Here is a 25,164-nt window from a genome sequence, read left to right on the forward strand (position 1 = left end):
AAAGATGCATCAACGTTAATTTTTATAGATTGAGCGGGTGGTGGTTGCCATTTTTCTGTAGTTTTTTGATTCTTTTCTTTCGAGATTTTGATTTTCCTAGGAAACGATTCGATCATTTTGATAATTATGTTTAGGTCATTAACCTCATGTTGAAAACAGTGGTCGCATCTAACTTTCCATAGTATCCATAAAATTATCGCGAAGTGGATATCTTCACTGGTATAACATAGATCTGAGTTCTTTTCCCATGAAAAGATCCAGTCCGTAATTGAAGTGATGTTTTCCGATATAATATTAAAGTGGAACCATATGTTTTTAGCAATAACACAGTGTAAAAGAGCATGCTCTATGGTTTCTATGTTTGTACAGTTCGGACAATTTATATTGTTGTCAATGTATTTTCCTATTCTATTTCTGACAGGTAGAGATTTAGTGCAGATTTTCCAGATGAAGATCTTGATACGAGGAACCGTTGGAATAGACCAGATGAACTTCTAATTCTGCTCTGTGGGATATTGATTAATGTTGTTGGTGCTTAAGTGCTGGTACATAGATTTAACCGTGAATTTACCGGACTTAGTAAGCTTCCACTTAATCTGATCTGTGCCTTCGCTGTTCACCGGGATGGCTTTGATGAGGTTTTGCGTCTCAATATCAAAGTTAGCGTTGAGGACCTCCTCATTCCATGCGTTATTCGTGATGAGTTGGGAAACTTTGTTAAGGCCCGAGTGATTATGGTTGTTTATGGGACCGGTAGTATCTGGGATCCAGTTATCTTCCCATATCTTGATGTCCTTACCTGATTGCACTTCCCATACAGCTAAGTTTTCAATCATGCTGTAGTGCTTCCTAATGATTTTCCAATTCCAAGAATGATGAGGTTTCGCCGGACCTGGTTTATCCGTGAGCGGGAAATATTTGGCCTTGAGAATTTTGGCCCAAGCAGTATTTGGCTCAGTTTTAAGCTTCCAGGCCAGCTTGGATAAGAGGGCTGTGTTGTCTTGGTCCGGGAGATGAATACCTAGACCTCCGAGATTCTTTGGCTTGCAGATATCCGACCAGGCTTTGGTACAAATTCCTTTTGACTTACCCCACCAGAAATTCCTTTGAATGGACTTGATGCGTTTGCATATTCCTTTCGGTATTGCAAAGCACTGCATCTGATATCGGGGTACGGCCGCCGCGATCGCCGAGATGACCACCGTGCGACCAGCTTGGGATAAAAACGAGTTGTTCCATTTGTTGAGCTTGTTATTGATATGATCGAGAATATCGTTGAAGACCTTAGTTTTCTGAGCTCCTATGAAAAGCTGGGCTCCTAGGTATTTCTCCGAGGTGGAAGCATACTTGACTTTAAGAGTACGCATAATCATCCTCTTGAACTTAGGGTGTGAGTTTTTGGAGTAGAATATATTGGATTTAGCATAGTTGATCATTTGCCCCGAGGTCTCACAGAATTCCTGAAGAATCTTCTTGAGGATGTGAATGTTGTCAATCGTGTTTCTGCCGAAGATGATACAGTCATCCGCGAAGAGAAGGTGAGATATCTCCAGTTCAGCTCTATTAGTGGGAAAACCCTGGAACTTGTTGTCATTGATATTCATCAACTTGCGGCTTAGACCTTCCATAGCCAGAGTAAAGAGAAAAGGGGAAAGGGGGTCTCCTTGTCTTATGCCCCTAGAAGGGTAGAAGGTGTTGCCCGGACGACCATTAACTAGGACAGCCATTGAGGATGTTGAGATACATGTATGTATCATCTTGATCCAGTGATCTTCGTAGCCTAGATTTTTCATGATGTCTGTAAGGAATTTCCATTCAATTCTGTCAAAAGCTTTAGACATATCCAACTTGAGTCCGAAGTATCCTGTTGCTCCTTTCATCTTCTTGTAAGAGTGAATAATTTCTTGGCCTATAATGATGTTATCTGTTATTTGTCTGCCAGGAACGTATGCCGCTTGGAAAGGAGAGATGATAGGCTTCAAAGTGTGCTTAAATTTATCTGCAAGGATCTTCGTGATGATTTTGTAGGTTGTATTGAGGAGACTAATAGGTCTATAGTCTGCAGGGGTTTGAGGGATGGGTGTTTTGGGAATGAGGCAGATGTGTGTATGGTTGATTTCCGGAGGTAGGTAGGGTGTTTCAAAGAAGTTTTGGACCAGGGTGTAGATGTCAGGCCCGACCGTATCCCAGTTAGATTGGAAGAAGAAAGGAGGATAACCATCTGGACCTGGGGCCGCCTCTTTTTTAAGACTCTGGATTGCCTGATCAATCTCTTCCTTACTCGGAATGGCTAGAAGCTCCGTATTTTGTTCTTGTGTAATCGCCGAGTTAAAAAGGTTAAGAGTGGAGGGATCTTCTTTCGGATTGATAGTGGAGCTAATACTAAGGAGATGAGAAGAGAAGATATCTTGGATTTCTTTAATGTCATCTTTCCAATCTCCGTGATTATCTTTAATAGTTGTTATCTTGTTGGTTCTGTCTCTTTGGATGGCTTGGGAGTGGAAGTATTTAGTATTCTTATCTCCTAGCCTGAGAAAATTATTCCTAGACTTCTCCTTCCATAGACTTTCTTGTTGGTTGTACAACTCTTCAAGTTTATTGTTATGTCTGATGTATTCCTCTTTAGAGTTGCTGTCCTGAATATGCTTGATAGTTTGTTTAATGTTGTTGTCAATGTTACCGAAGACTTTTTTATTCCAGTTGGTGAGCTTTCTACTAAGCTTTTTGAGATCTCCTTGAATATTATTACTATTTTGATTATTTTTGATGTAATTCCAGTTGTCTTCAATGAAACTGTAACACTCCGGGTGGGTCATCCAAGTACGGATAAATTTAAAAGGTTTAGGCCTAATCTGGCTGAGGTCCTTGTTGTCAAGTAAAATAGGAGCATGGTCCGAGCCCACAGCGTCCAGATGGGTGACTCCAGAAGTCTGAAAATGTTGTAGCCAATGAAGATTAGCTAACCCCCTATCTAGTCTCTCTTGAATGAGGTGTTCGCCGAATTGCTTGTTGCTCCAAGTATAAGGTGTTCCTTGGTACCCTATATCCAAGAGGCCTAAACTGTTTATGATGTCTAGAATCTTAGGGGTGTGAGCATTTGAAGCTTTAGATCCGCCACTTTTCTCCAATGGGTCAAGAATACAATTCAAGACTATTATTTACTTAGGTGTCATTTGGCAACACTAAAATAAGTTACTTTTTTACTTACTTAAGTAGAAAAGTGAAAAAGTTAGTTTAGTACGCAAAAATTACCGACTTCATTTAAGTAAAAATTTGACTTTCTTTTAAAGTTAATATTTTTAGCTTTTGACTTCGAAGTAAAGTAACTTTTTTTGAGACATGCATGAATTTTACTTGACGAATTTTTTTCTATATCCGCTCCACTACCACAACTAAACTTCTACCATACAATTCTACCCCCCACCACCACACCTTAACTACCACCTTCGTACCATCACCACCACCATACACCCCCACACCTCGACAATGACCACCTCGTAGCTCCTCCACCACCACCACCACCACCACGGTACCTTCACCACCACCACCACGGTACCTTCACCACCACCAACATGATACCTTCACCACCACCACACCTTCACCACCACCAACATGATACCTTCACCACCACCACCATACCTCCATCATCAGCACCTACATATCTTATCCACCACCACCACCATAACTCAGTCACTATCACTCACATACCTTATCCACCACCACCACCACGTATTTCCACCATCACCGTATTTCCACCATCGCCACCACCGTACTTCCACCACCACCATACTTCCACCACTATCGCCACCATCATACCTCCACTACAACCACCACCGCTGCCACCATCATACCTCTACCACCACCACCATCAAACCTCAACCACCACCATCAAACCTCAACCACCACCACACCCCATAACCATACCTTCAGGGCACCACCACTACCGCCAATATCACCACTACTTCGTATACAAGAGTCATCGTGGAAATCATAAATAAATTCAATTAAAATCAAAGTATCTCTACGAGAAAGAAAAATAAAATTATCAATAGTAAATTGAGTTACCAAACTAACTTTTTGACTTTTTTTTACTTATAAGTAACATTTCTGCCAAATATATTTTTGAAACTTTTTTAAAGCAAAAGAATTTCTACTACAAGCAAAAGTACTTCTACTTTTGGTTGTCCAACGACACCTTAATATGTATGTATAAGTTTTTTTAAATGAACTGTAATCAACGTTAGTTATTACATGACATTAATACATAATCAAGATGTGATAAGGACGATAATATGTCTAATCAAATGGCCTCAAATTTAACAAATTTATTATTTATATATTTAAAATGATATATATATATTTTAAATATTATTGCGAGATATATACATAAGAAAAACAAAAGATTCTCAACAAAAAAAAAAAAAAAAGAAAGTATCATCCAAGATGAAATCAAAAAAATCTCAACAAAAAAAAAAAGATGAAATCAAAATTTACGAAATAGAAATCTGGTTGGTTGTGGTGAGGATGTGTTGTGGAAGTTTTATGATGGTAGTATGGATAGTGTTACACTAGTCATCCTGTGAGTGGTAGAATGATGTTGTTGGAGATGTGATAGTATGTCAATAGGTGTTATTGTTGTGGCGGTAGATCGGAAAATTAATAGGTTAGTGGGATCGATAGCGTTGTTGTGGTAATCATCACAGACTCACGGTCATGGTGGAATTATCTTGGTGAAGATGTGCGCATGGTGATACTATCACAACAATGACAATAATATGTTGATGTAGTCGTTATAGTAGTGGTAATAGAGTGGTTGTTACAAAAAAGAAATAAAATTCTCTGTACTTTAATTACCTGAAAATTTATATGGAAGAATGCAATACGACATAATAGAATATGGAAAACTTCGAATTCTTTCTACGCAGAGATCTTATATTCATAAAAAAGAGTAATATTCCCTCCATTTTAGGCAATAAATGTCTTCTAAAACTAAAATAAATTGCATTTTTTAGCTACTTATACGAAAAATCGCAATAAATAATAGTGTTTTCATTCTTAACATAACAGAATGAGATAAATGACAAGAATTTAACTGACTTGATCGACAACTGACCGATGATCACCAGGACAGAAACACCAGGGGACAACCATAGGAAAGAAATCATAAATTGGTATAATATTAGCAAGGTCCTCGTGGCCGTGGGGTTTATGTATTTTGGACTCTAAAAAACGTTTCAAACAGAAAATAGAATTCCTAATTAAATACCAAATTAAACAACACATACACACAGGCACAAGCACAACTCTCTCTCTCTCTCTTCATACTCATCTCCATTAATATAGATCTTGAAGCCAATCTCAAAAACCCTAGAAGAAACCCTAATTTAATCATAACTACTGCTACTACTACCTTATATCTCTCTCTCTCTCCTTATTAATTTTTCAATCATCCAAATTGATACTCTCAATCGAATCGATACTCTCTCTCTTTCTCTTTCTCTCTAAGATTTCCTCAATCGAATCTGTCTGTTCGTTTTCTCTTCATCGGAAGCAATGTCTGGTTCTGGAAGATTTGCTTTCGCTCGTAGTCATACCGGAGACCGATTTTATAATCCGCCGCCGATGCGAAGACATCAACAACAGTTGTTGCAACAACAACAACAACAAAAACAAAATCAGTTTCAGAGGCCGACGACGCCGATAACAACGTCGATTGAGTCGGATAATCGTACAGATTCCGACGACTCTTTATCGTCGAAACCATCAGTTTGTTCTTCGCTTTCTAACGGATCGACTAATTCAACTAACTTGGATCGATTTTTAGAATCGATTACTCCTTCTGTTCCAGCACAATCTTTATCCAAGGTATAAAATTTGTTCTTTATCATAGAAAATTTGATTCTTGTTTTAATTATTCACATTGAGATAACAAGATTAGGGTATATATCAATTTTTAATCATAGTAATTTTGATTCCTGTTTAGAATGATTATTTTGTGTTAGATATTACAAGTTTATGGCTATTTATCAACTTTTATTCATTGAAAAATTGAATTTTTTTTGTATTAATTGTTTGGGTTTTTATGATTGTAGACTAGCATGAAGGTTTTAAGGGCAGATGACTCAGAGTTTTACCCATATTTCACACTCGGGGATCTTTGGGAATCTTATAAAGAATGGAGTGCTTATGGAGCCGGAGTACCTCTTGTGCTGAATGGTAGTGATTCAGTTGTGCAATATTATGTTCCATACTTGTCTGGTATTCAACTTTATGTGGACCCTTTGAAACCCCCTTCTTTTAGGTCAAGGTAATAATCCTTAATTTGATTCGTTATTGTTCTCTTTACCTTATCTTGATTAGTTTTTTTTGACAATATGTAGTGTTTTATTTCTTAGTCTGTTGGTATTCAATATTGTATTAGTTAATGTTATTGATGGTCAACATGCGTCCGAGTGAAACAGAGGACGAGGGCATAGAGAATTCGTGGTAGAATTCGTGATAGATATATTTCAGTTTTAAGTTATCTTTGTAAATGCAGCTTATTCGTTCCACTAATATAAGGACACGTCTTAGATGAGTAAAATATCGTTCTTTGGTCTTTCTTGAACAATAGTTATATGGATACTCAGTGTATGCTTTGAATAAATATTTGGACTACTTATCATTGGATTCGATTGAGTAGATATAGGCGATTTCAGGGTCAATTTCTCAGAAAGTAAGGTTGTCTTGTTAGTTTCAGTTAGACTCAGTTTCAGTTCATCACGTCATATTTTTTATTCCGCTATAAGGAAGTTAAGAAATTCACATTCTTTCTGTTCAGCTTCTACCATCTGTTATTGTTATTTTGTTCACCGTTTGCTTAATCTTTTGATTACTGTATTGCAATTTTCAAACCTCTTCTCGCCACAAAGTTACCAAACTCAAAAGGCATAGGCGGCAGTATTTAACAGATGACCTGCAATGATGATGGAGCTTTACGAGTATCCACCTTATAATATAAGTTCACTTCTAACAGAGTTTTCTAATATCACTACCAGCTATCTAATTTCGGTTTTTATATGCTGAAGATTGAGAAAAAGAAGGCTCAAAGCCTCAAACATCTCTCTGTTGGTATTTGGCAGTTCCTCCTTTGTTGGTGTGAAACATGTATATTCTTCTTAATCTTATGAACTGGGTTAAAATTTTAAACATGGAACTCATCTCGAGAGGAGGCCTGTATTCGTGTTGTTTGGTTGTTCCCATAGATAAAAAAAGTAAGAACAACTTAAGAAGGTAACTTTTTTTATTTTTCATTTGAGGGGGTGGAGTGGTACTGTGGTACTATGTTTGTTCTGTGATGCCAAGAAGGTTAATGATGTAATCCCTTGAATGAGGTTAAGCTACTAAGCTTTTACTTTATTCGTTTTGTTACTATGCCCTGCACTTCTTGGATTCTGCAATAAACCTATAATTGTGTCTCATATCCATCTAATTTTTGGTTTTAGCGGCTTCCATCTTGCTCCGTTAGCCTTTCGTTACTATCTATTATCCTTTCTGATGGTTGTGCAAGTATTACCATCACATGTGCAACCGTTGTAAGTAATTATTGTATGGCTCCGTGGCAGTCGTCCTGGTGAGGAAAGTGATGCAGATTCTTCAAGAGAAACTAGTAGTGATGGCAGTGAATGTGACTTAGAAAGGCAGTCTAAACATGTTCCCGAGGGGATGTGGACCAAGCAAAACTCAACTGAGCTCTGTAGACCCCTTATGGAGGCATCCGGGGACGATGGTGAGGTTGGTAACCCACCAGGTCAAATGATTTTTCAGTACATGGAGCAGGAAACCCCATACCACAGAAAACCTTTGGCCGATAAGGCAAGTTCAGGCCTGATCTCAAATGCTATGTCAAGTTTGAAAGCATTCTGTCGTAACATGACTTCTATTGCCTTGGTATACCACAGATTTCTGTTCTTGCATCTCGATTTCCAGAGCTTAAGGCATACAAGAGCTGTGATCTACTACCCTCCAGTTGGATGTCTGTAGCTTGGTAAGATTTTTCATATAATGTAAGAAAGTATTAGCAAATTTGATGAATTTTCAGAACATTTATTTTTGTTTTTTTAACACTCGATGTACCGTTGGATGTAGGTACCCGATATATAGGATACCCACTGGTCAAACACTTAGGGATTTGGATGCTTGCTTTTTGACCTTCCATTCTCTGTCAACTCCTTCCAGAAGTAAGTTTTACTACTTTCTCTCTCTCTCTCACACACACACGCACGCGCGGACGCGCACACACACACGCACGCGCGGACGCGCACACACGCACGCACGGACGCGCGCGCACACACACACACGCGCGCACACACACACGTGCGGGCACACACACGCACGCGGGCGCACACACACACACACACACGTCACCAGTTTTAACAGAATCTTGCCGTTTATGACAGATGGTACAAATTTCCCACAGCAAGGCCTTGCTTCTACCTTGGCTAAGTTTAATGGGATGACTGATGCGTCTCCAAAGCTATCACTGCCTGTTTTTGGACTTGCATCTTACAAGTTCAAAGGTTCAGTTTGGACTCCTAATGGATTATATGAGCGTCAGCGAGCAAGCTCACTATTGCAAGCCGCTGATAACTGGCTCCGGCTCTTACAGGTCAACCACCCTGATTATAGTTTCTTTGTTTCTCACAATGCCTTCCGGAGGTAGGAGGGCCGGAGTTTCCTTTAAATGCCAAAATAAGCACTACAATTCTCAATTTAGTCCTTCAACTGGAACTGACCCAGTTTCTAGAAATTCCTGTCGCATAACTTTCCTAATTCGTACTGATCACTGTCTGGAGTTACATCTGTATTCTCATCCTCTATTTATTCGACCGTCCTTGAAGTTTTAGAAGATGAAGTGAGAGATTACCTCCTAATGAAAACCAAAACTGATTTAGTGGTAAGGTCTGCCGGAATAAACGTCGGGGCCTTGAAGCTAGTAATCAGCAGCATATCAGAGGTTGGACGAGTCAGTAAGTTTTTTTTTTTCTTTTGTTGGTTATGTGGTCGAGGAAGGGGAATCTGGAAACGGGTTACATTATTTATGTCATTTGTCAAGGTTTTTTTAGGTAGAAAGATAAAGATGACGACGAAAAGATGGAAAGAAAACAGAGCACCACTCACTCACTCACTCACAGTATGGGTTAAAAAAGCTATGTATTATAGTAGCTTGTGGATTTTTGTTGTTCCAATATTAATCGAAAACATAGTCAGTAGTAGTTGGGTAATTAGTTAAACCCGAACATATAGTATCTTTACAAAAATTTGAATGAAATTGAATGTGGTTAGCTATATTACTGTGTTAGGTTCTACATTGTTATGTATTTGGCTTACTCTTTTCTTGATGCAGGAAGTCTATGTCTTAAGTAGGGTGGTGTTTTTCTTGTATTGAGTCTGACCTGCTTTGCTCAGGTTCCAAGCATCATTTTCATATTGAGTTACTTTGAACAATGTGTTTCCAATTCAGACTGAAGTTTTACTAGCTCTCCTTGTAAAGTAGGTGATCTAGCCAGACATTCCAGTACAGGCTACCAGTACCTTGTTCCGACTTCATACCAGTCAATGGCCTTGTCTTCTGCATCCCGTGCCTTCGGCATCCCCCTCTTGCAGTTAAGATAACTACTCTGGGCATGGCCGGCTCCGGTAGTGTGATGGGATGTGTGTACAAGGCTGCCAACAAATTCTCTCTTGTATGACCATTCTACTCTAATGGATACGAGATTAATATGAGGTGACCATTCGGATGAATTAGTCGCACATGTCAGGTTTATTTCAATATGGATCTGGTCTCTACACCTCGTTCTTTTATTATTCATCAAATTTTCTTAACTTCTGTGGGGGCTTTTCTATGCCAACGATTGGGGTGAGGCCAAATTGGGGCATGGTGGAATCAACGTTTTTATGACTCAGTTGGAAAACTGATTAACCCAAACTAGCTTGCCTTCCTCTCGTAAAAAAAAGATGGAACTACTTCCGAAAGAAAAGGTGAAAAGAGAAAAATGTTGACGGTTACGATTGACTTTACTTCCATAAATATAGTTGCTGAGGCTATATTTTGAAATGCTCAACAAATATGAGGTCCTACTCTCCAATTACTCACAAATCGATGGTCATATCAGAACTAACCCTTAAACTTTCGAAAATTGGAAATAACATATTATTCAAGGTAATGTGTTTTTCACCCAACACTTGGTCAAAATAAGTTAACCAAGTATGGTTAAAGGAGGCAATGCCATCTTCCTTTTTCTCCGCTAAAAATTTGTCCGCGGACAACCACCATAGAGGACGAGGAGGAGTAGAAGGGAGGAAGAGAAGGAGCTAAGCTTGCTTTTAACAAGAAAAGGCATAGCCTATAAACTCTCATGTTTTTTCTAATTACCTTGTTTCTTGTCTCATCATAATCTTTCTTCTATCTACTTTTCCTATCCTCTCCTATATCTTTTTGAAAGACTTGGCTTCATAATAATATTTGTCTTACATGCAAGATGTGTTCATCAACTCTCTAAATGTTTTTGTTATTTGCACCAATTTGTAAAAAATTTGTAACAACTTGTAAGAGGTCTTGAAACAACTTGCAAGAGAGTTATTAAAAATATTGGACCTTTATCCAGACAGAATACAAATATTGAATTTTTAACCAAACAAAATATAACTTGGTTTTTTTTAGCTTAAATAATTTAAAATAGAGTGTTTGGCTCAATTTCTTGTGTGTTACTAGGGGTACACGTGTTTTTCAATCTGTAAGTCTTGTCGATGACTTCATAATCCTTGGTAACTCTAGTACTCTCTTTGAATTTGGTTTGACCAGGTCTTACCAAACCTTCACATAAACACCAATGCTCGTTTTCACCCAATCCCCGCCAAAAATCTCTGTCAGGATGCCATTACTGTATTTTTTGGGACATTTAGTATAAAGGGCAGAAGAGAAGACTGAGTTTAGCATGCTGTGTGTGATTATGATGAAAATGACCATGGGTCTAAATCCTGGTAAGCTTAGAGATAATTTTTAAGGTTGAATTATAGAGGTTGTGGGCATGAAGTCTGCATAAGTCTGGATATTTGGACTTTGGAATGAGGGCAATATAGGTATAATTCAAATTTTTCGGATTGGTTAGCAGATGACCAATGAACACCCTAGTATTTCCCCCTCTTTAGAAGGTACTCCCTGAAAGATCATTTGAAATACTGATTTTACGAATTTTGTTAGTTAAGGGAGGTGTATGCCTAATCAGACACAAGGAAGGGGTTTCCTCAGATTGCACATTAGTAATGAGGAGGTAACTTAAAATTTCATATTTCATATGAAAATCATCACTTACATTTCTTCAAACAATTTCTAAATATGATTTTCTAACATTCTGATTTAAGATCTCACCAAATTATTACAAGTTATTATACTAAAACCTTACTAGGAGAAAACAATAATTTTATCTATTTTCAGTCCATTTTTCACCTTCTAATTTATACACAACAAGTTTCAAGGTATGAGAAGAGATTTGATACTGAAAACCCAACCTACTCTGTATTACTTTACGACCCCGGGTTTAAATTGTAAGCCTTCGATACCTTCTTTATAACTCCTCGTCACCAAAGATCGAAGATAGTAAAAGCCCCTGTACAAATTCAGACCTCTTAGCTTTCTCCTTTTGGTCCTCCTCTGACAAAGGCGCGACTTCGGAAGATCTGTTACACATAATTGATAACACCATTAGAAGATTCAATAAGAAAACCCAAATAAGAGAACTAAACTGAATAACTGCTCCAATGTTTCAAAAGATCCAGTTTTAAGTGAAGTTCTTTTTCCAAATTCAGATCTTAAAATCTAACTCGAGATCTGAATGAAGATGCCATTGTCTAAAATAATCTAAAACAACTATTGTGCCCGTGACCCTAACTATCAGATTTAGACAAATAAAAACACGACATGTTTGGTTAGGTTAGATCATGAATTCCAGTTGAAGCTAAGATTTGACCGTTTGTTAACGAGATGATATCAAAAGTTCAACCTAATTAAGCAATTAAGCAAGCAGGGGCTTGATATACCAATTGTGTAGTTATCTGATTATCTCTTAACGAAAACATCAATATTTCGTTTTCCTTCGTTCTTAAATCTGTCAGACTTGGGAAGCAAATTCTAAATGTACAAGTACATAACCAATTTGAATAATCGAACACGTAAATAAACAAAGTGAGTTGTGGATTCAAAATGCAAAATTGTATGTTCAAAACAACAGACTCCAAGTTATACCTCGAAGTTTGAAATTTGAATGCACTCGAGTGTCCCAGAATGTTTGTTTTTCATCTGACCGTGTGTCTGGCTCGTCTAATAGCTGGCTCAGAGTGAATTTGTGTTCATTTGGGTCAAGTATAAAAATAAGTTTGAATTGAGAGCCTATTGCATGAATGACTATTGTGTCCCATACCGAAACAAGTGAGAGATCAGACCCAGACAAGTCAGATTTAGACGATAAAAGAAACACCACCTAAGGTTGATTTGCTTATTGGTTGTCTCATACAATTTAAACATACGACATAACTCAATCCACGAACTGCAGAATCCTACATTGAAGAATACTGGAATAATCCTATCCCTAATAAATTTGATAAATTCATAGAATCCCAAAAGGAAAAGTTAAATAGCGGTACCTTTCTACGACAAATTCATCGGATAATTTATTGATTAAGCTCGATTCAGTTGAAGATTGAGACTCCATAATGGTTTGTTCATCGGGTATTGGCAAATTGTATACAAATGATGAAAGCAATGGATCAGGTGATGTGTTCGAAGATGGAACTGCATAGGAAGAGCTCCCAAGAAGGGCCTGTAAATTCCCTCCTCGAAGTTCTTTCCTCAATAAAGCAAGAGTTGAATGTGATCCACCTTTACTATGGATTCTCTTCCTACGTTGCATGTAAATCGAAGTTAAGGAATCAAGATATTGAGTAAATTCTTTATTTCCGAACAAATAAAAGATAGTAGACGAACCATGTAGGAAATAATGGATATCGGGTTAAAAATTGACAATTTCATATAAGAAAATAATCTAGAGATGAAAACAAATTGAAAGAGGAAATCTGATCAAGATTTAATGGCAAGTGTTTGGTAAACCAACTACTTAAATGCTAAAATTGTTTTTATGCGTATTTAGATGGCTAAAATGAATGTGACTACATGAAATCATCTAAACCAAACAATGAATTATAACCAAAACTAAAGCACATATGATATATCAAAATCATGAATGAAGAAATGACAAATAAAAAACAGGATATCTTAAAGAACTGTCCATGTTGCATGGTTACATGGCCAACCATATCCGCGCCAACCCTCATCGCACAAACAGGGCATACCTACAAATCAAAGCAAACCAAACGTAAGAAAAAATTCACTTTACGAAACATGTTTCATGAAATCAAAGAAACCCCATACCACTATTCTAACCAAAAATGTTAAATACTCATAGTCATAGACGAGAAACCATAACATGTCGTCAACTAAAAGTATGAGTAGATTAACCTATTTTAAGGTAAACCCATTGATCTAAACACAATAAACAACGTGGTAGATCACTTACTGGTGAAAATACTCATAGTAACCTAATCAGATTAAGAAAAAGAATCAATTGGATCTTTTGGGATCATCTTGATCAGTCCAAACTGCCCCAAAAGAACTTGTTAGAAAGGTAACGGCTTTGTTAGAGCTGAAAAACATTAATCCCCAAACTTAATTCTAGCGTATTAAGATTATCGGTACTGAATAAAATTCTGATCCAAGCTCCTATTTCTACAATCATGAAATCTACTAATAGACTGGTTCTTAGCTTCTAAATCAAAACAGAAAAGAAAAAAAACAATCTCTACCTAGCTGATTACAGCAACATCTAGTAGTACTAAGCCATATAAACCCTAAAATTTTCTTAATTTCCTTCTTCATGCAATTAAGCAACGATCTAACAAAAACACAAATTTGTCATTGATTAACAGGAAGAAAATTAAATTATACCCCATTTTTTGCTTCAACTGGATGTTCTTCGTCGATATGGCAGCAAAGACCAATCATGTCAAAATCCTCAGAACAAAATGGGCAAGGGAATTCAGCTCGAGGATCATCATCGCTCTCCATTTCATCAAATCCAATGTACAGATCTGTATATCAAGACATATTCAAATATGGGTAACACTGAAATCCCCAACAAAATTGAAAGAGACGATCGGATTACCTGATCGAGCTTGAAGAGCAGATTGATATCTCCTTGAGAAACGACTCCTCCATGAATCAGCATCCATTGTTTTTGTCGGTCGGAAACTCTAACAAGATAAGATAAAGACCCTCTGGAACAAACCCCAATTCTAAATTAAATTTGAGGAATCAATTGGAAACCCTAGAAATGTAGAAAGATGGGAATTCTTACAGATAAGAGGAAGAATGAGAAATAAAAATGACAGCTTTTTTTTTTTTTTTTGGAGAAGACAGACACGGATGAGTGAGAAAAATACTCTTGTTGGTGTTCTATTTTGTATTAATGAGTTTCGTATCTGCCCTCTGATTCTTGCTCAATTTCTTAAATGCCCCTCCCAACTGATATGACCAACTTAAAGCTTAGGATTGAAGAATGAAATCGTTTCCCCACACGTTTCCCTTGAGAAAGAGAAGTGCATTATCTATTTGAGGCTAAACCTAGCCTCTTCTGATTGTGGAACATTAGATCATGATAATAAAGAACGATATTATTCAATAACACGAATAATCATTCTATCAGATCTTTCCTTATACGTTTAGGAGATCAGAAAAATCAATATTTTATACATTTTCGTTCTTCATGGGATTGTGTTGAAAAGACGCATGTGTGTTTAGGTCGTACATATAAAACCGTCGTATTTTGTCATCTAATTTAGTACGTTCAGTAAGAGCTAGTAGTGTGAAAAATGAAGGGGTAAATTGTAAATATAAAATAAAAACTGGACCTCGTCGTAAAATACGTTTTATAATGGTCCAAGCGTGTTCTTCCCGTAGGAGCAATCTAAATAAACCCCCCTTTCATTCTTCGATCTCTGTTTCGACTAATTCCACTTTTCTGGGTTTCAATTGAAATTCTTAAAAACCCTAATTCAAACACTTGCCTAATATTTAGATCTACAATCAAATTCTATTTTCTTGTGTAACTTCTTATTTGATTTTGATATTTCGATTTTTTTTTCGTTTTCGTATTTGATGGCGACGAGAAATCGAACTAGTTTATTTAGGAAGTATAGAGATGCTTTGAAGAGCGTTAGAATTCCGATTTCTTCTTCTTATGGTCCTTCTACTTCTGGTGGTCCAGTAATTGAATTGGTTAATGCATCACTTCTTCCTTCAAATCGATCCTATGCTCCTCTTAGTACTGATGATCCAGGGAGTTCCAGGTTGGGTAATTTCAAAAACCCTAATTATGTTGTTCATATCTTTTATATACAAATTTGGGTTTTTTGTTGTTTTTAAATTGTTAAACTCTTTATATGCTTTAAACATTTTGGAAATTGGTTCATGTTATTTGGTGTGAAGAAGCTCATAGATTATGCTAATGGGTATATGTGAGATTGGACTATCAAATTCTTAATAATCAACATATTAGTATAAGAAAAAGGAATTAGGTCCAATTATGTTTGAGGTTGGAAGCCTCTTATAAGTCTATGCTTTGTTATACTTATAGTGTGGATTTCCTTGTGGGTAGATATTTGGTTTGCCTACGGCGTTTTTTACTTTCTTGAAGTCCGTAGTTTGAGACTTTGAGTGGTATAAGTCAGACATACTCCACATTATAAATTTGAAGTAGTTCGATTTAGAAGTTAGAACATTCTCCCCGACTTGCCGTTGAACTTCATATTTGAACAGGACAACTACTATTGTCCAAAGAACTCATTTTATTCAAACGTCTTCAGTTATTCCATTATGTTTAGCAATCAACGTCCAATGGTGATAACGACTTTCAAATTCAGATGGGTGAAAAGAAAATGCAAAATATGCATGTCGTACATGTTCATTTTTGGTTGCTCAACAAATACTTATCCAGACTATGTTCCGCTCGTATATTTTATCTGTTTGTAGCTGGCATCTGAATTTGTCCTAGTAAACCACCTGTTTCACCAGTCCTCTCTAAGACTATACACAACTGCTTAATCTTTTGAAAACTGTCTCCAGCTCAGTAGCTGAAGGATCGAAGAGACTTGGTTATATTCATTTATCAATTTAAGTGCTGTCTTATGTGCCCTTGTAGTTGCAAGAAAGTATAAATAGTTTACAGGATCATAATCATATCCATCTGTTATTCTAAGTGAGCCTACCAACACAGGAACCCGACTTCTTCAATATTTAACATAGATACAGAATTCCTATGTGGCTACACCATTACCTTCTGTAGTGGGGTGGCGGTTGAATGTTATGTAGTTGGTGTTTTTTCTTTTTCAGACACTGTATATCCTTCTATAATTACTATTCAAAATATTTTTTATTTCATTGATTATTTATCTGAGTGATAATGTGTTTCTCTTCCGTAGTGGGGATGCATTTACTATTGGTTTACCTCCTGCTTGGGTTGATGTTTCCGAAGAAATTTCAGCGAATATGCAACGTGCAAGAACCAAAATGGCAGAGCTAGTCAAGGCTCATGCCAAAGCTTTGATGCCTTCATTTGGAGATGGCAAAGATGATCAACGTTTCATTGAGTCCCTTACCCACGAGATTACTGGTTTGTTGAAAAGATCTGAGAAAAGGTTACAACAACTTTCTACAAGTGGACCTTCTGAGGATTCAAATGTTAGGAAAAATGTACAGGTATGCAAGTCATAGATGTTTGCTCTTTCAGATTGCCAGATTTTGCGTAGCACTCTACAATACTTTCAAAAGGGGTATTATTATTAGTTATAAATTCATCTGATATGGAAGGATAAGGAGAGGATCATTTTCTCATTTAGGCTCATGACGGAAAAAACACAGAGACCCCTTAATATTTCATGCAAAAATTGTTCTTTTCGTTTGAGGTCTTGTCGGGGTAAGTGATTGATTTTGAGGTCTCTCGTGCATGATAAATCTTAACTGTTCTTTTATGTTGCAGCGTTCTCTTGCCACGGATCTACAAAACCTGTCAGTGGAGCTACGGAAAAAGCAGTCTACTTATTTGAAACGTCTGCGGCAACAGAAAGAGGTGAAATGTCAAACAATAAGCATTGCTATACTGAGTTTAGCGCACTTGGGTATCATTCTTAAACTCTTCTGTAAATTGTGGTGCAGGGTCAAGATGGGTATGACATAGAGATGAACTTAAATGAGACTAGGTCAAAGTTGGATGTTGATGACTTCGAAGACGTGGTATAGTTTCTGCCCATCACATGCTCAAATGATTATATTTGTAGTATTAGTAACGACGGGAGCTATTTAACTTCTTAATTCATTACTCTGAATTTATTTCAAGTGAATGACTAAACTTATAGAGAGGTACATATATATATATATATGGCCTCTTGTGCTTTTGCACAGTGAAGAATATGGCCACTTGTGCTTTTGCGCGTGTGTGTGTATTGTTTACGCGAACACTATCTTATCGGTACTTCCTGTTTTCAGGGATTTAGTGATCACCAAATGTCGAGGATAAAAAAAAGTGAGGCATTCACGGCAGAGAGGGAGAGGGAGATTAATCAGGTAACTGCAAACACTGTGCTAGCAATTCATTCTTTTTCCAAAATCCTGAAATACCCTTTCTCACTGACTAACCAAAATTCTTATAGGTTGTGGAATCAGTAAATGAGCTCGCTCAAATAATGAAGGATCTCTCAGTCCTTGTGATAGACCAGGTCCTCTATTCTTCACCCTTCTTACTAGGTCCAAAATTTTCTTCACTTCTCCATTTTGGTCAACTTCCTCAATATTTTTAAACAGGGTACCATCGTTGATCGGATAGATTACAACATTCAGACTGTTGGTGTGTCAGTCGAGCAAGGTTATAAACAATTGCAGAAGGTTCTCTCTCCCATCTCTTCCATAAGGCTATTTTCTTCTTTTCCTCATCAAACTTGCATTGAAGTATAAGTACTTGCAATTTTCAGGCAGACAGGGCACAGAGAAAAGGAGGAATGGTGATGTGTGCAACAGTCCTTGTTATTATGTGCTTCATCATGTTGATCCTCTTGATCTTGAAGGAGACATTGTTTTGATCCATGGGTTTTTTTTCCGAAGAGCCTTTTTGGGTAGAACACCTTGGTCGATTTCATTTTGAAGCTCCTTAGCGAACGAAAAGTCTTGGGAGTTTGTAATGGAAGAGTCCTTGTTAGATAACCTTTGTTGTATTTAGAGGTTTAAAGTCCTAAATTCTACAGGGGTTTGGGTAGTTTATTATCCTCAAGGTTTCATTTATGTGACTAGTTCTTGTAGCTATTCTTTTGTTGGAAAATGGAAAAAGAAAACTAGATGGTGAAAAAAATGGGCTAAATGTTTTAACAAAATTTTATTAATGATTGTTTATATATGATTTTTCTTAGATACAATCTGGTTTTCTTTTCTTTTTTTGTTGAAAGCTTACATATAATTGGTTGATCCTTAAGTTCTAGAACAACATCTACTTGCAAGGGATAAATCTTGGTGAGAAATTTTTCTCAGATACAATCTGGTTTTTTTTTTTTTTGTTGAAAGCTTACATATAATTGGTCGATCCTTAAGTTTAACAACATCTACTTCCATGGGATAAATCTTAGTGATAAATTGTTTCCACCGAGCCTTAATCCCAAGATCTCATGGGCTTAAGAGTGATTTCCTACCACTACACCAAAGGATGATGGACAATGGCAAAGTTCTCTAACTTAAATGAGTTGTGAATTGTTTGTTAGGCTATTGATTTTGAGCTTGATCTTATATTATCGTGAACTTGTGCTGCTTGCAATTTTTGCTACAAATGTTTATTTTATATGTGAGCCAAATTATGAGTTTCACACCAAATGTTAACTTATAAATTACGAGGAATCATATTCTAGGAATATTATCAGTATATCCGCTTAAGAGTTAAAAAAAAGTTGAAAGAGAAAGAGCCCCGTTTCAATGAGCTCAAGCTCACAATGAGAAATATGAGCTTGAGCTCGATGACCGTTGATATAGTTAGATTAAACCATCTCTAAGAATGTGCAGCTGTACTTCACCTAAATATAAGGAATATCTACTATTATTAATTAATAAGACATAGAATACATTGCTAATTACAAAACCGCCAAATTCCATGAATACCGAAACCGGTGTATGTTGAGATCTTAAAGGTGAAGAAGGGACTTTAAATCGGATAAAACTGAAGATCAAAATAAAATTCTCCTAAAATTGTTTTCTTCCTTATTTGAAAAGTCAGAAAATTCAGTTGTGAAACCTGTGAGACATTGGATCTTCTCTCTATCTCTTCTTAGACCTTTACTTTCTTAGGAAACTTTACAGGAAAACAGGAAAGGTGGAGAAGGGAGGAAGAGGAAGAAGATGATCTTTCCTAACTATTTTATTTTCTGGATACAATGTACCTCTATCTCTTTTCTTTAGCTTGTTAGATGATCATGGTGTAATGACTTTCTTTGAAAGGAACTTTCTCTAAAAGCTACTCCTTTATCTCTCAACCTCCTAAAATTAATTGTTTAAATGCATGATTTAGTGAAATTTGAGAGAGAATGATACACCAAAATTATAGTTGATTAGGATTTTATAAGAATCATAAATAAATCAATGAATTAGGGGGGTGAAGATTCGTTGTTAATCAGTGAAATTTCATGTTTAGGATTGTTCTTTCTTGACCAATTAAAAACTTAAATGTCAATGTTAAAAATTCATTATAAAGTAATTCTCAATTTGATGGAAAGATGGAGTTTTTCCTGTTTTGGTTGAAGATGGGAAGATCAAGTTCTAAAGGATTAAATAGATGTTTGTGGGCAGACTTGTAATTAAAGGGATTTTGATGTCTTGTTCTTTACCTGTTTTAACAATCCCACAATTTAAGGAGATTGACAGCTGGACGTGTGTTGATCTTGAAAGATCAACGGTGGTGAACTCAAGCTCATACAATCACCACTCAGAAAGAGAAATAGGGGTCGCCGGAAACATGGGTTGAAAAAAAGAACCGTTTAGTCTGTGTCTGGAAGACACTCTCGAGTTCACAACCCTTATTTTTTCATTCTTCTTCCCTCTTTGACCCCCTCTCACCACCAACACCAACTCTCCGGCGAGAGGATGGTCTCTTCGCCAAAATATAAAAAAAGACAGAAAGAGAGAATGAGAAGGGGTTAGAGGCAGATCTATGTAGGAACGAGGGTGTGAGAATAGTCTTACAAGGGAGAAGAGCTATCTAGCAATCATGAATATAATGTCTAGGTCCTCCACTCATTACCAATTGTTTTGAGTTGGATAGCCACAAACTTAACATGGTATTATAGCTAGGCCACATGTGATAGGCTCACAAGCCACACGTGCTCCATGTCACCTAAAAAAACACGTGTTACGCTAACCACGCCACACGTGAGGAGACGCGTGGAAATTGTCCCACATGGGAGAATGACTATCTTGCAACCAAGAATATAATGTCTACGTCTTCTACACTCATTGCCAATTATTTTTGAATTGGATGACCACAAACTTAACAGAGGGTAGGCTATAGCTTACCTCATCAATGTGAAATATGCTTTGACATACACGGAAAAACTTAATGCAATGGTAGCTTAGATGGTAAAAGTCAAGTCTTGTATTTCGGTACGTTGGTCATGAGTTCGATCCTACCTCCAAACAAAATCTTGTTTCAACTTCTTTACTTAACTTTCCTTCTTAGCTCAAAAAAGATTTATCCTAACTTCCTATCCATTTGTTTTTTATTTTCTTTTTTCCTTCAGTGAGTTCAATACTACTTTCGTTCCATTTTGTTAGTTTTGAGAAACTGAACTTAGGCCTCATTTGGGTACACACATAGCTTATATTATGAGCTTTTTTATAAGCCCATAAATAAAAGCGCTTTTTAAAAATCTGTCTGAGTCGTTTGGTACGCTACATAAAAAGTATTTTTATATCTTAAAAAGCTAGGTATGACATTTGGTAAAAAAATGTAATCTCCGTATTGTAGTTATCAAACAATATGCTTATATCATTATATTAATAAAAAAATTATAAACACTAAATACTAAAATAAATTAATAGAATTTTTTTAATTTTAATAAACACATAAAGATCAAAATTTAAGCCTAATGCAGTGGTGATAGTGCTCAATGGTGGTGGACGTGTTATGGTGGTGCTCAATGGTAGCGGAGTTATGGTAGTGATGGTGGTTGTAGAATGGAAGGGGTGGTGGTGGTTAGGGGGTAAAGTTGCAACGACGGTAGTGAAATGGGGTTGGTGGAGGTGGTATAGTGTGGTGGTGGAGTGGTCGATTTGTGGCGATGGTGGTGAAGCAGTTGTGGTAGTGGTGGAGTTGCACCGAAGGTGAAGCTACGTCGGAGGTTGTGGAGTTGCGGAGGAGATGGTGAAACGTTCGGTGATGGTGGTAGAGTGGTGACGAAGGTGGTGGAGTGGTAGTAAAAAAATTTGATGGTTGTAGAATAGTTGTGATGGTGGTGGAGTTGCGGCGAAAGTGGTGGAGTGGTGGTGATGGAGCTGCGCCGGAGGTGCTATGGAAGTGGTTGAATGGTGGCATAGGTGGTGAGGTTATGGTCAGAGGTGGTGGAGTGATTGTTGTGGTAGAGGTAGTGGTGGATGTTTATTGATGGTGACAAAAAAAAAATTATTTTATTTTCATAGCTAGCTTTTAATAAGCAACTATAAAAAAGCCACAAAATTGTGGCTTCTGCTTTTTAGAGAAAATGGGTTTTTCTAGCTTAAAATAAGCTACAGCTTTTTTGAACCAAACGCGTAAAGTTTTCAATAAGCGCTTAAAATATGCTAAAAGCTGGCTTTTAGCTTTTTTTAAGCGGAACCAAACGAGGCCTTATTAAGAAAAATTTATTCAATATTGATAACTAAAATTATTTTATCAGATTATCTCTATTTAATGTATAATATACCTTGAAAATAACGTTGGTAGAAATGTAGAATCAATTAAAAGTAAAGGATACTTTTGAACATGTCATCATATGAGTAATTAAATGAATGTTATATAAGAAAAACTAACGAACATTTAGGACATCAATAAAAGGAATAACAACCAATGTAAATGAGACGGAGGAAGTATCTATTTATTTTTTTTGGAACACAAAACCTTAAGGGTTAAGTACTCTATAAAAGTTTAACCGTCTCTTCAGGTTTTTTACTGGCCGGTTTTATCAACTTTTTTTTTTACTTCAGAGTGTTCTCCTATATGTGATAATTAAAGGATTTGGTTGAACACATGATTATTCTCATATTCAAATTTTAGATTGTTTTTTAATAATTCTTCTATCCAGTTTGATGTAAAAACTGTAAGGCTTTTTAGAGGTTACCCCCTCGTCACTAATTGGTAATTGAGTTTACTCCCTTCAATGATGGGTAATTGAGCTAATCCCCTTAGATTTAGGGTGCTTCTAAAGGCACCGGACCAAAAGGCTGTTAGCATCCAGAAATTTTGTTGACTCGGGTCAAAGGTTTTTGACCCAAGTTCTCTATACGCACCGGTTATTCTTCTATGCAAAAAAAAAATAACCCAAGGATCCCTAAACAAGGTTCAATGGATTTTAAACGTTCAAGCCTCTTAAATGCTTCCAAGTAATCCATGGTGGTTTTTGGGTTTGGGTAGTAGTATTAGTAGTTATAGATGCGTTTTTAGTCATCTAAAGAGAGGAAAACTTCTAGTTCGAGAAACTGACGATGGGTTTTTCATATTAAGAAGATTACAGCATTAGAAAAGCACTCATGGCGGTTAACTTTTATGGAAAGATGGGTTCTAAAATAGAAGCTACAAAAAAGTATCCATGGCGGATTCAAGTTAATTCTACTTTGTTCAGAACAGGGTAGGATAGAGAGAGAAGATGGGAAGTATTTTTTTTTTGAATTGTAAGAAGATGGGAAGTATTTGCTAAAATATGATCATTTTCTAAGGAAAGAGGGAGAGAGAGATTAGTAAAAGTGATTAACTTTAATGAAGATGGAATTTAGAAGGGGTAGATCTCTGTTACTAGTAATTAAGTAGAGAGAGAAAACTGTCGGGTTTCATGGTTTCGTGGTCCGGGGATTGAAATATTTAAGAGAGAGAAAGTGGGGAAAGTAAAGGAATCCTAATCATAGACAAAATCTCTCATCAAACTCCTGATCTTGAAATAGTTAAGCAATGGAAACAGCTTGATTATGATCCAATTATCAATAGTTTCTTTTTGATGGTCAGATATGAAGATGGATGGATGGGTTAGGGTTAATTCCACCTGACCGGTTCCTACATAGTTAGAGGGTGCTAATAGAGAAATGAGTGGTTGGGTCTGGTGCTAACAGAGATGGATGCTAACAGCCTTTTGACCCGGGGCCTTTAGAAGCACCCTTATATGACTAAAAACGCATCTATAACTACTAATACTACTACCCAAACCCAAAAACCACCATGGATTACTTGGAAGCATTTAAGAGGCTTGAACGTTTAAAATCCATTGAACCTTGTTTAGGGATCCTTGGGTTATTTTTTTTTGCATAGAAGAACACAAAGGTTGTGGTTTGGCGTACGTGAAACAATTGTGACTACCAAGAGCAATTATTCTTCAATGTGTTTTCTATTAGTTATTTCACCTTACTTTATTGTTTGATTTGGTAGCGAATATTATTAGTAAATAATTATTTTGTTTGTACATTATTTTAATTTACGATTTTATTACCACACATCAAACATGTCCTTAGTAACTTTGGCAAAAATTCTAAGTTCAAAAGGGTAAGCAAAATTACCAGTTACTAAAGGAGGTAAACTCAATTACTAATTAGTGTCGAGGGGTAAGCTCAAAAACCATAAACATTAAATGTGTCAGTGACCCATTGTTTGAATTATGAATAGTCAAATGTAAAACATTTATAATAATTAATCAGTTGTTTAATATAGTAAATTTTCAAATTTTGTATTGTAATGTAATATTTAATATAGATTATTTGTGCAAGTAGTTTAGTACATTAGAGTTTAGGAGTGGGAATTGGGCGGGTGTGGGCGTCCTGGGCACTTGAAGCATCGGATCGAGCAGGTCCAACACCAAACTTCAATGGCTATTAGGGTATGCGGGTTAATAGGGCAGACAATTTTGAATTTCGCCTTGCCCATTACCCCCAAGCCCATTAATAAGCTCGGGTACGGGCGGGCGGATAGCGGGTGAGCTCATGACTTGAAAAACTCACTTCTTCTTCTCCTTTTATAAAGTCTCCAAACACCTTTCTTAATTCTAAAGAGATAGTGTGGGATGAAAACTAGACGTTATTTGTGTTTTTGTGTTGTTCTTTTTAGGAATTTAATCTCACATTGAAAACTAATGAAGAATTCTTATGAGATATAATATAAACTCATCCAACTCCTTGCTCCCTCAAAGCCAAACACTACTTCAATAACCTACTAGGAATTCTCTTTGGCCATTGCAAAGCAATGCATTGAGTTCGTGTGATTGCTCTTAAACGTATTGTTTACCATCTCAACTAGGCCTACAACAAGACTGTTGGGCTTCATCAACCAAAAAATTTGATGTAATTCGGTTGGTTATTATTGAGTGACGTTAAGTGGGTGCAGACATGGGCGGGTGCGCGAGTAGAGGTTTTAACCCATGCCCGCCCACCAAAACTTGACGGGTTGGGTGGGTTGTGCCCGAGACGGGCACGGGCGCCCATGGTCCTCATCGGGCTCAGGTGCCCAGGTGGGTTTGGGCTCATGGGAAAAATTCCCACCCCTAGTAGAGTCTAAGTTACCGACTAATTCTCGATAAAAGGGCTTTTACTTTCTTATAATTTAGCCTACACAACGTTTAACTAACTAAACCGCTTTTGTTTCCCTAAAACCTATAAGTTCTTCTTCTCCGATCCAATTTTCTATCATCTTCCAAAATACACCTCTAACAACAGTTAAACGATAATCAAATCACTCCCATTTCTTTTTCTGCACCAATAACTGACCAAAATTCAACAACATTCATCTAAGATTTAGCTTCTTGCCAAATCTTTGAAGG

General features: G+C 36.9%; 3 protein-coding genes across 3 annotated transcripts; 2 read left to right on the top strand and 1 right to left on the bottom strand.

Annotated features, from left to right (window-relative positions):
• Window positions 1-5,193: 5,193 nt before the first annotated feature.
• On the top strand, window positions 5,194-9,327 carry LOC147551392 (uncharacterized). The gene is made up of 6 exons (XM_086671629.1): window positions 5,194-5,865; window positions 6,093-6,307; window positions 7,605-7,854; window positions 7,941-8,026; window positions 8,128-8,219; window positions 8,439-9,327. The coding sequence occupies exons 1-6, from the start codon at window positions 5,554-5,556 to the stop codon at window positions 8,699-8,701; spliced, it is 1,218 nt and encodes a 405-aa protein (XP_086527755.1). The 5' UTR covers window positions 5,194-5,553; the 3' UTR covers window positions 8,702-9,327.
• Window positions 9,328-11,305: 1,978 nt separating this feature from the next.
• Window positions 11,306-14,665, bottom strand: LOC147551393 (protein DEHYDRATION-INDUCED 19 homolog 4-like). Its single transcript, XM_086671428.1, has 5 exons — window positions 14,256-14,665; window positions 14,039-14,181; window positions 13,309-13,386; window positions 12,682-12,947; window positions 11,306-11,718 (listed from the first exon to the last, which is right to left on the bottom strand). Exons 1-5 carry the CDS (start codon window positions 14,320-14,322, stop codon window positions 11,607-11,609), a joined length of 666 nt encoding a protein of 221 aa, XP_086527554.1. The 5' UTR covers window positions 14,323-14,665; the 3' UTR covers window positions 11,306-11,606.
• A 348-nt stretch (window positions 14,666-15,013) lies between these two features.
• LOC147551394 (tlg2p-like protein a) lies at window positions 15,014-18,552 on the top strand. The gene is made up of 8 exons (XM_086670339.1): window positions 15,014-15,438; window positions 16,570-16,846; window positions 17,127-17,216; window positions 17,303-17,380; window positions 17,633-17,710; window positions 17,797-17,862; window positions 17,948-18,028; window positions 18,115-18,552. The coding sequence occupies exons 1-8, from the start codon at window positions 15,248-15,250 to the stop codon at window positions 18,220-18,222; spliced, it is 969 nt and encodes a 322-aa protein (XP_086526465.1). The 5' UTR covers window positions 15,014-15,247; the 3' UTR covers window positions 18,223-18,552.
• Window positions 18,553-25,164: the final 6,612 nt, after the last annotated feature.

This window comes from Eschscholzia californica, unplaced genomic scaffold (genome assembly GCF_041429995.1).
Source record: "Eschscholzia californica isolate CP2 unplaced genomic scaffold, dmEscCali1.0.p SCAF_3, whole genome shotgun sequence".
Lineage (NCBI taxonomy): Eukaryota > Viridiplantae > Streptophyta > Magnoliopsida > Ranunculales > Papaveraceae > Eschscholzia > Eschscholzia californica.

Coding starts and splice junctions, on each gene's coding strand:
- LOC147551393 (XM_086671428.1), bottom strand. CDS start 14,322: ATGGATGCTGATTCATGGAGGAGTCGTTTCTCAAGGAGATATCAATCT. Junction 12,948..13,308: donor AACATGGACAGTTCTTTAAG/ATATCCTGTTTT, acceptor ACTTCGATTTAC/ATGCAACGTAGGAAGAGAAT. Junction 11,719..12,681: donor GATGAATTTGTCGTAGAAAG/GTACCGCTATTT, acceptor TATGTGTAACAG/ATCTTCCGAAGTCGCGCCTT.
- LOC147551394 (XM_086670339.1), top strand. CDS start 15,248: ATGGCGACGAGAAATCGAACTAGTTTATTTAGGAAGTATAGAGATGCT. Junction 17,217..17,302: donor GTCTGCGGCAACAGAAAGAG/GTGAAATGTCAA, acceptor ATTGTGGTGCAG/GGTCAAGATGGGTATGACAT. Junction 17,711..17,796: donor GGGAGAGGGAGATTAATCAG/GTAACTGCAAAC, acceptor AAATTCTTATAG/GTTGTGGAATCAGTAAATGA.
- LOC147551392 (XM_086671629.1), top strand. CDS start 5,554: ATGTCTGGTTCTGGAAGATTTGCTTTCGCTCGTAGTCATACCGGAGAC. Junction 5,866..6,092: donor CAGCACAATCTTTATCCAAG/GTATAAAATTTG, acceptor TTATGATTGTAG/ACTAGCATGAAGGTTTTAAG. Junction 7,855..7,940: donor GAAAACCTTTGGCCGATAAG/GCAAGTTCAGGC, acceptor GGTATACCACAG/ATTTCTGTTCTTGCATCTCG.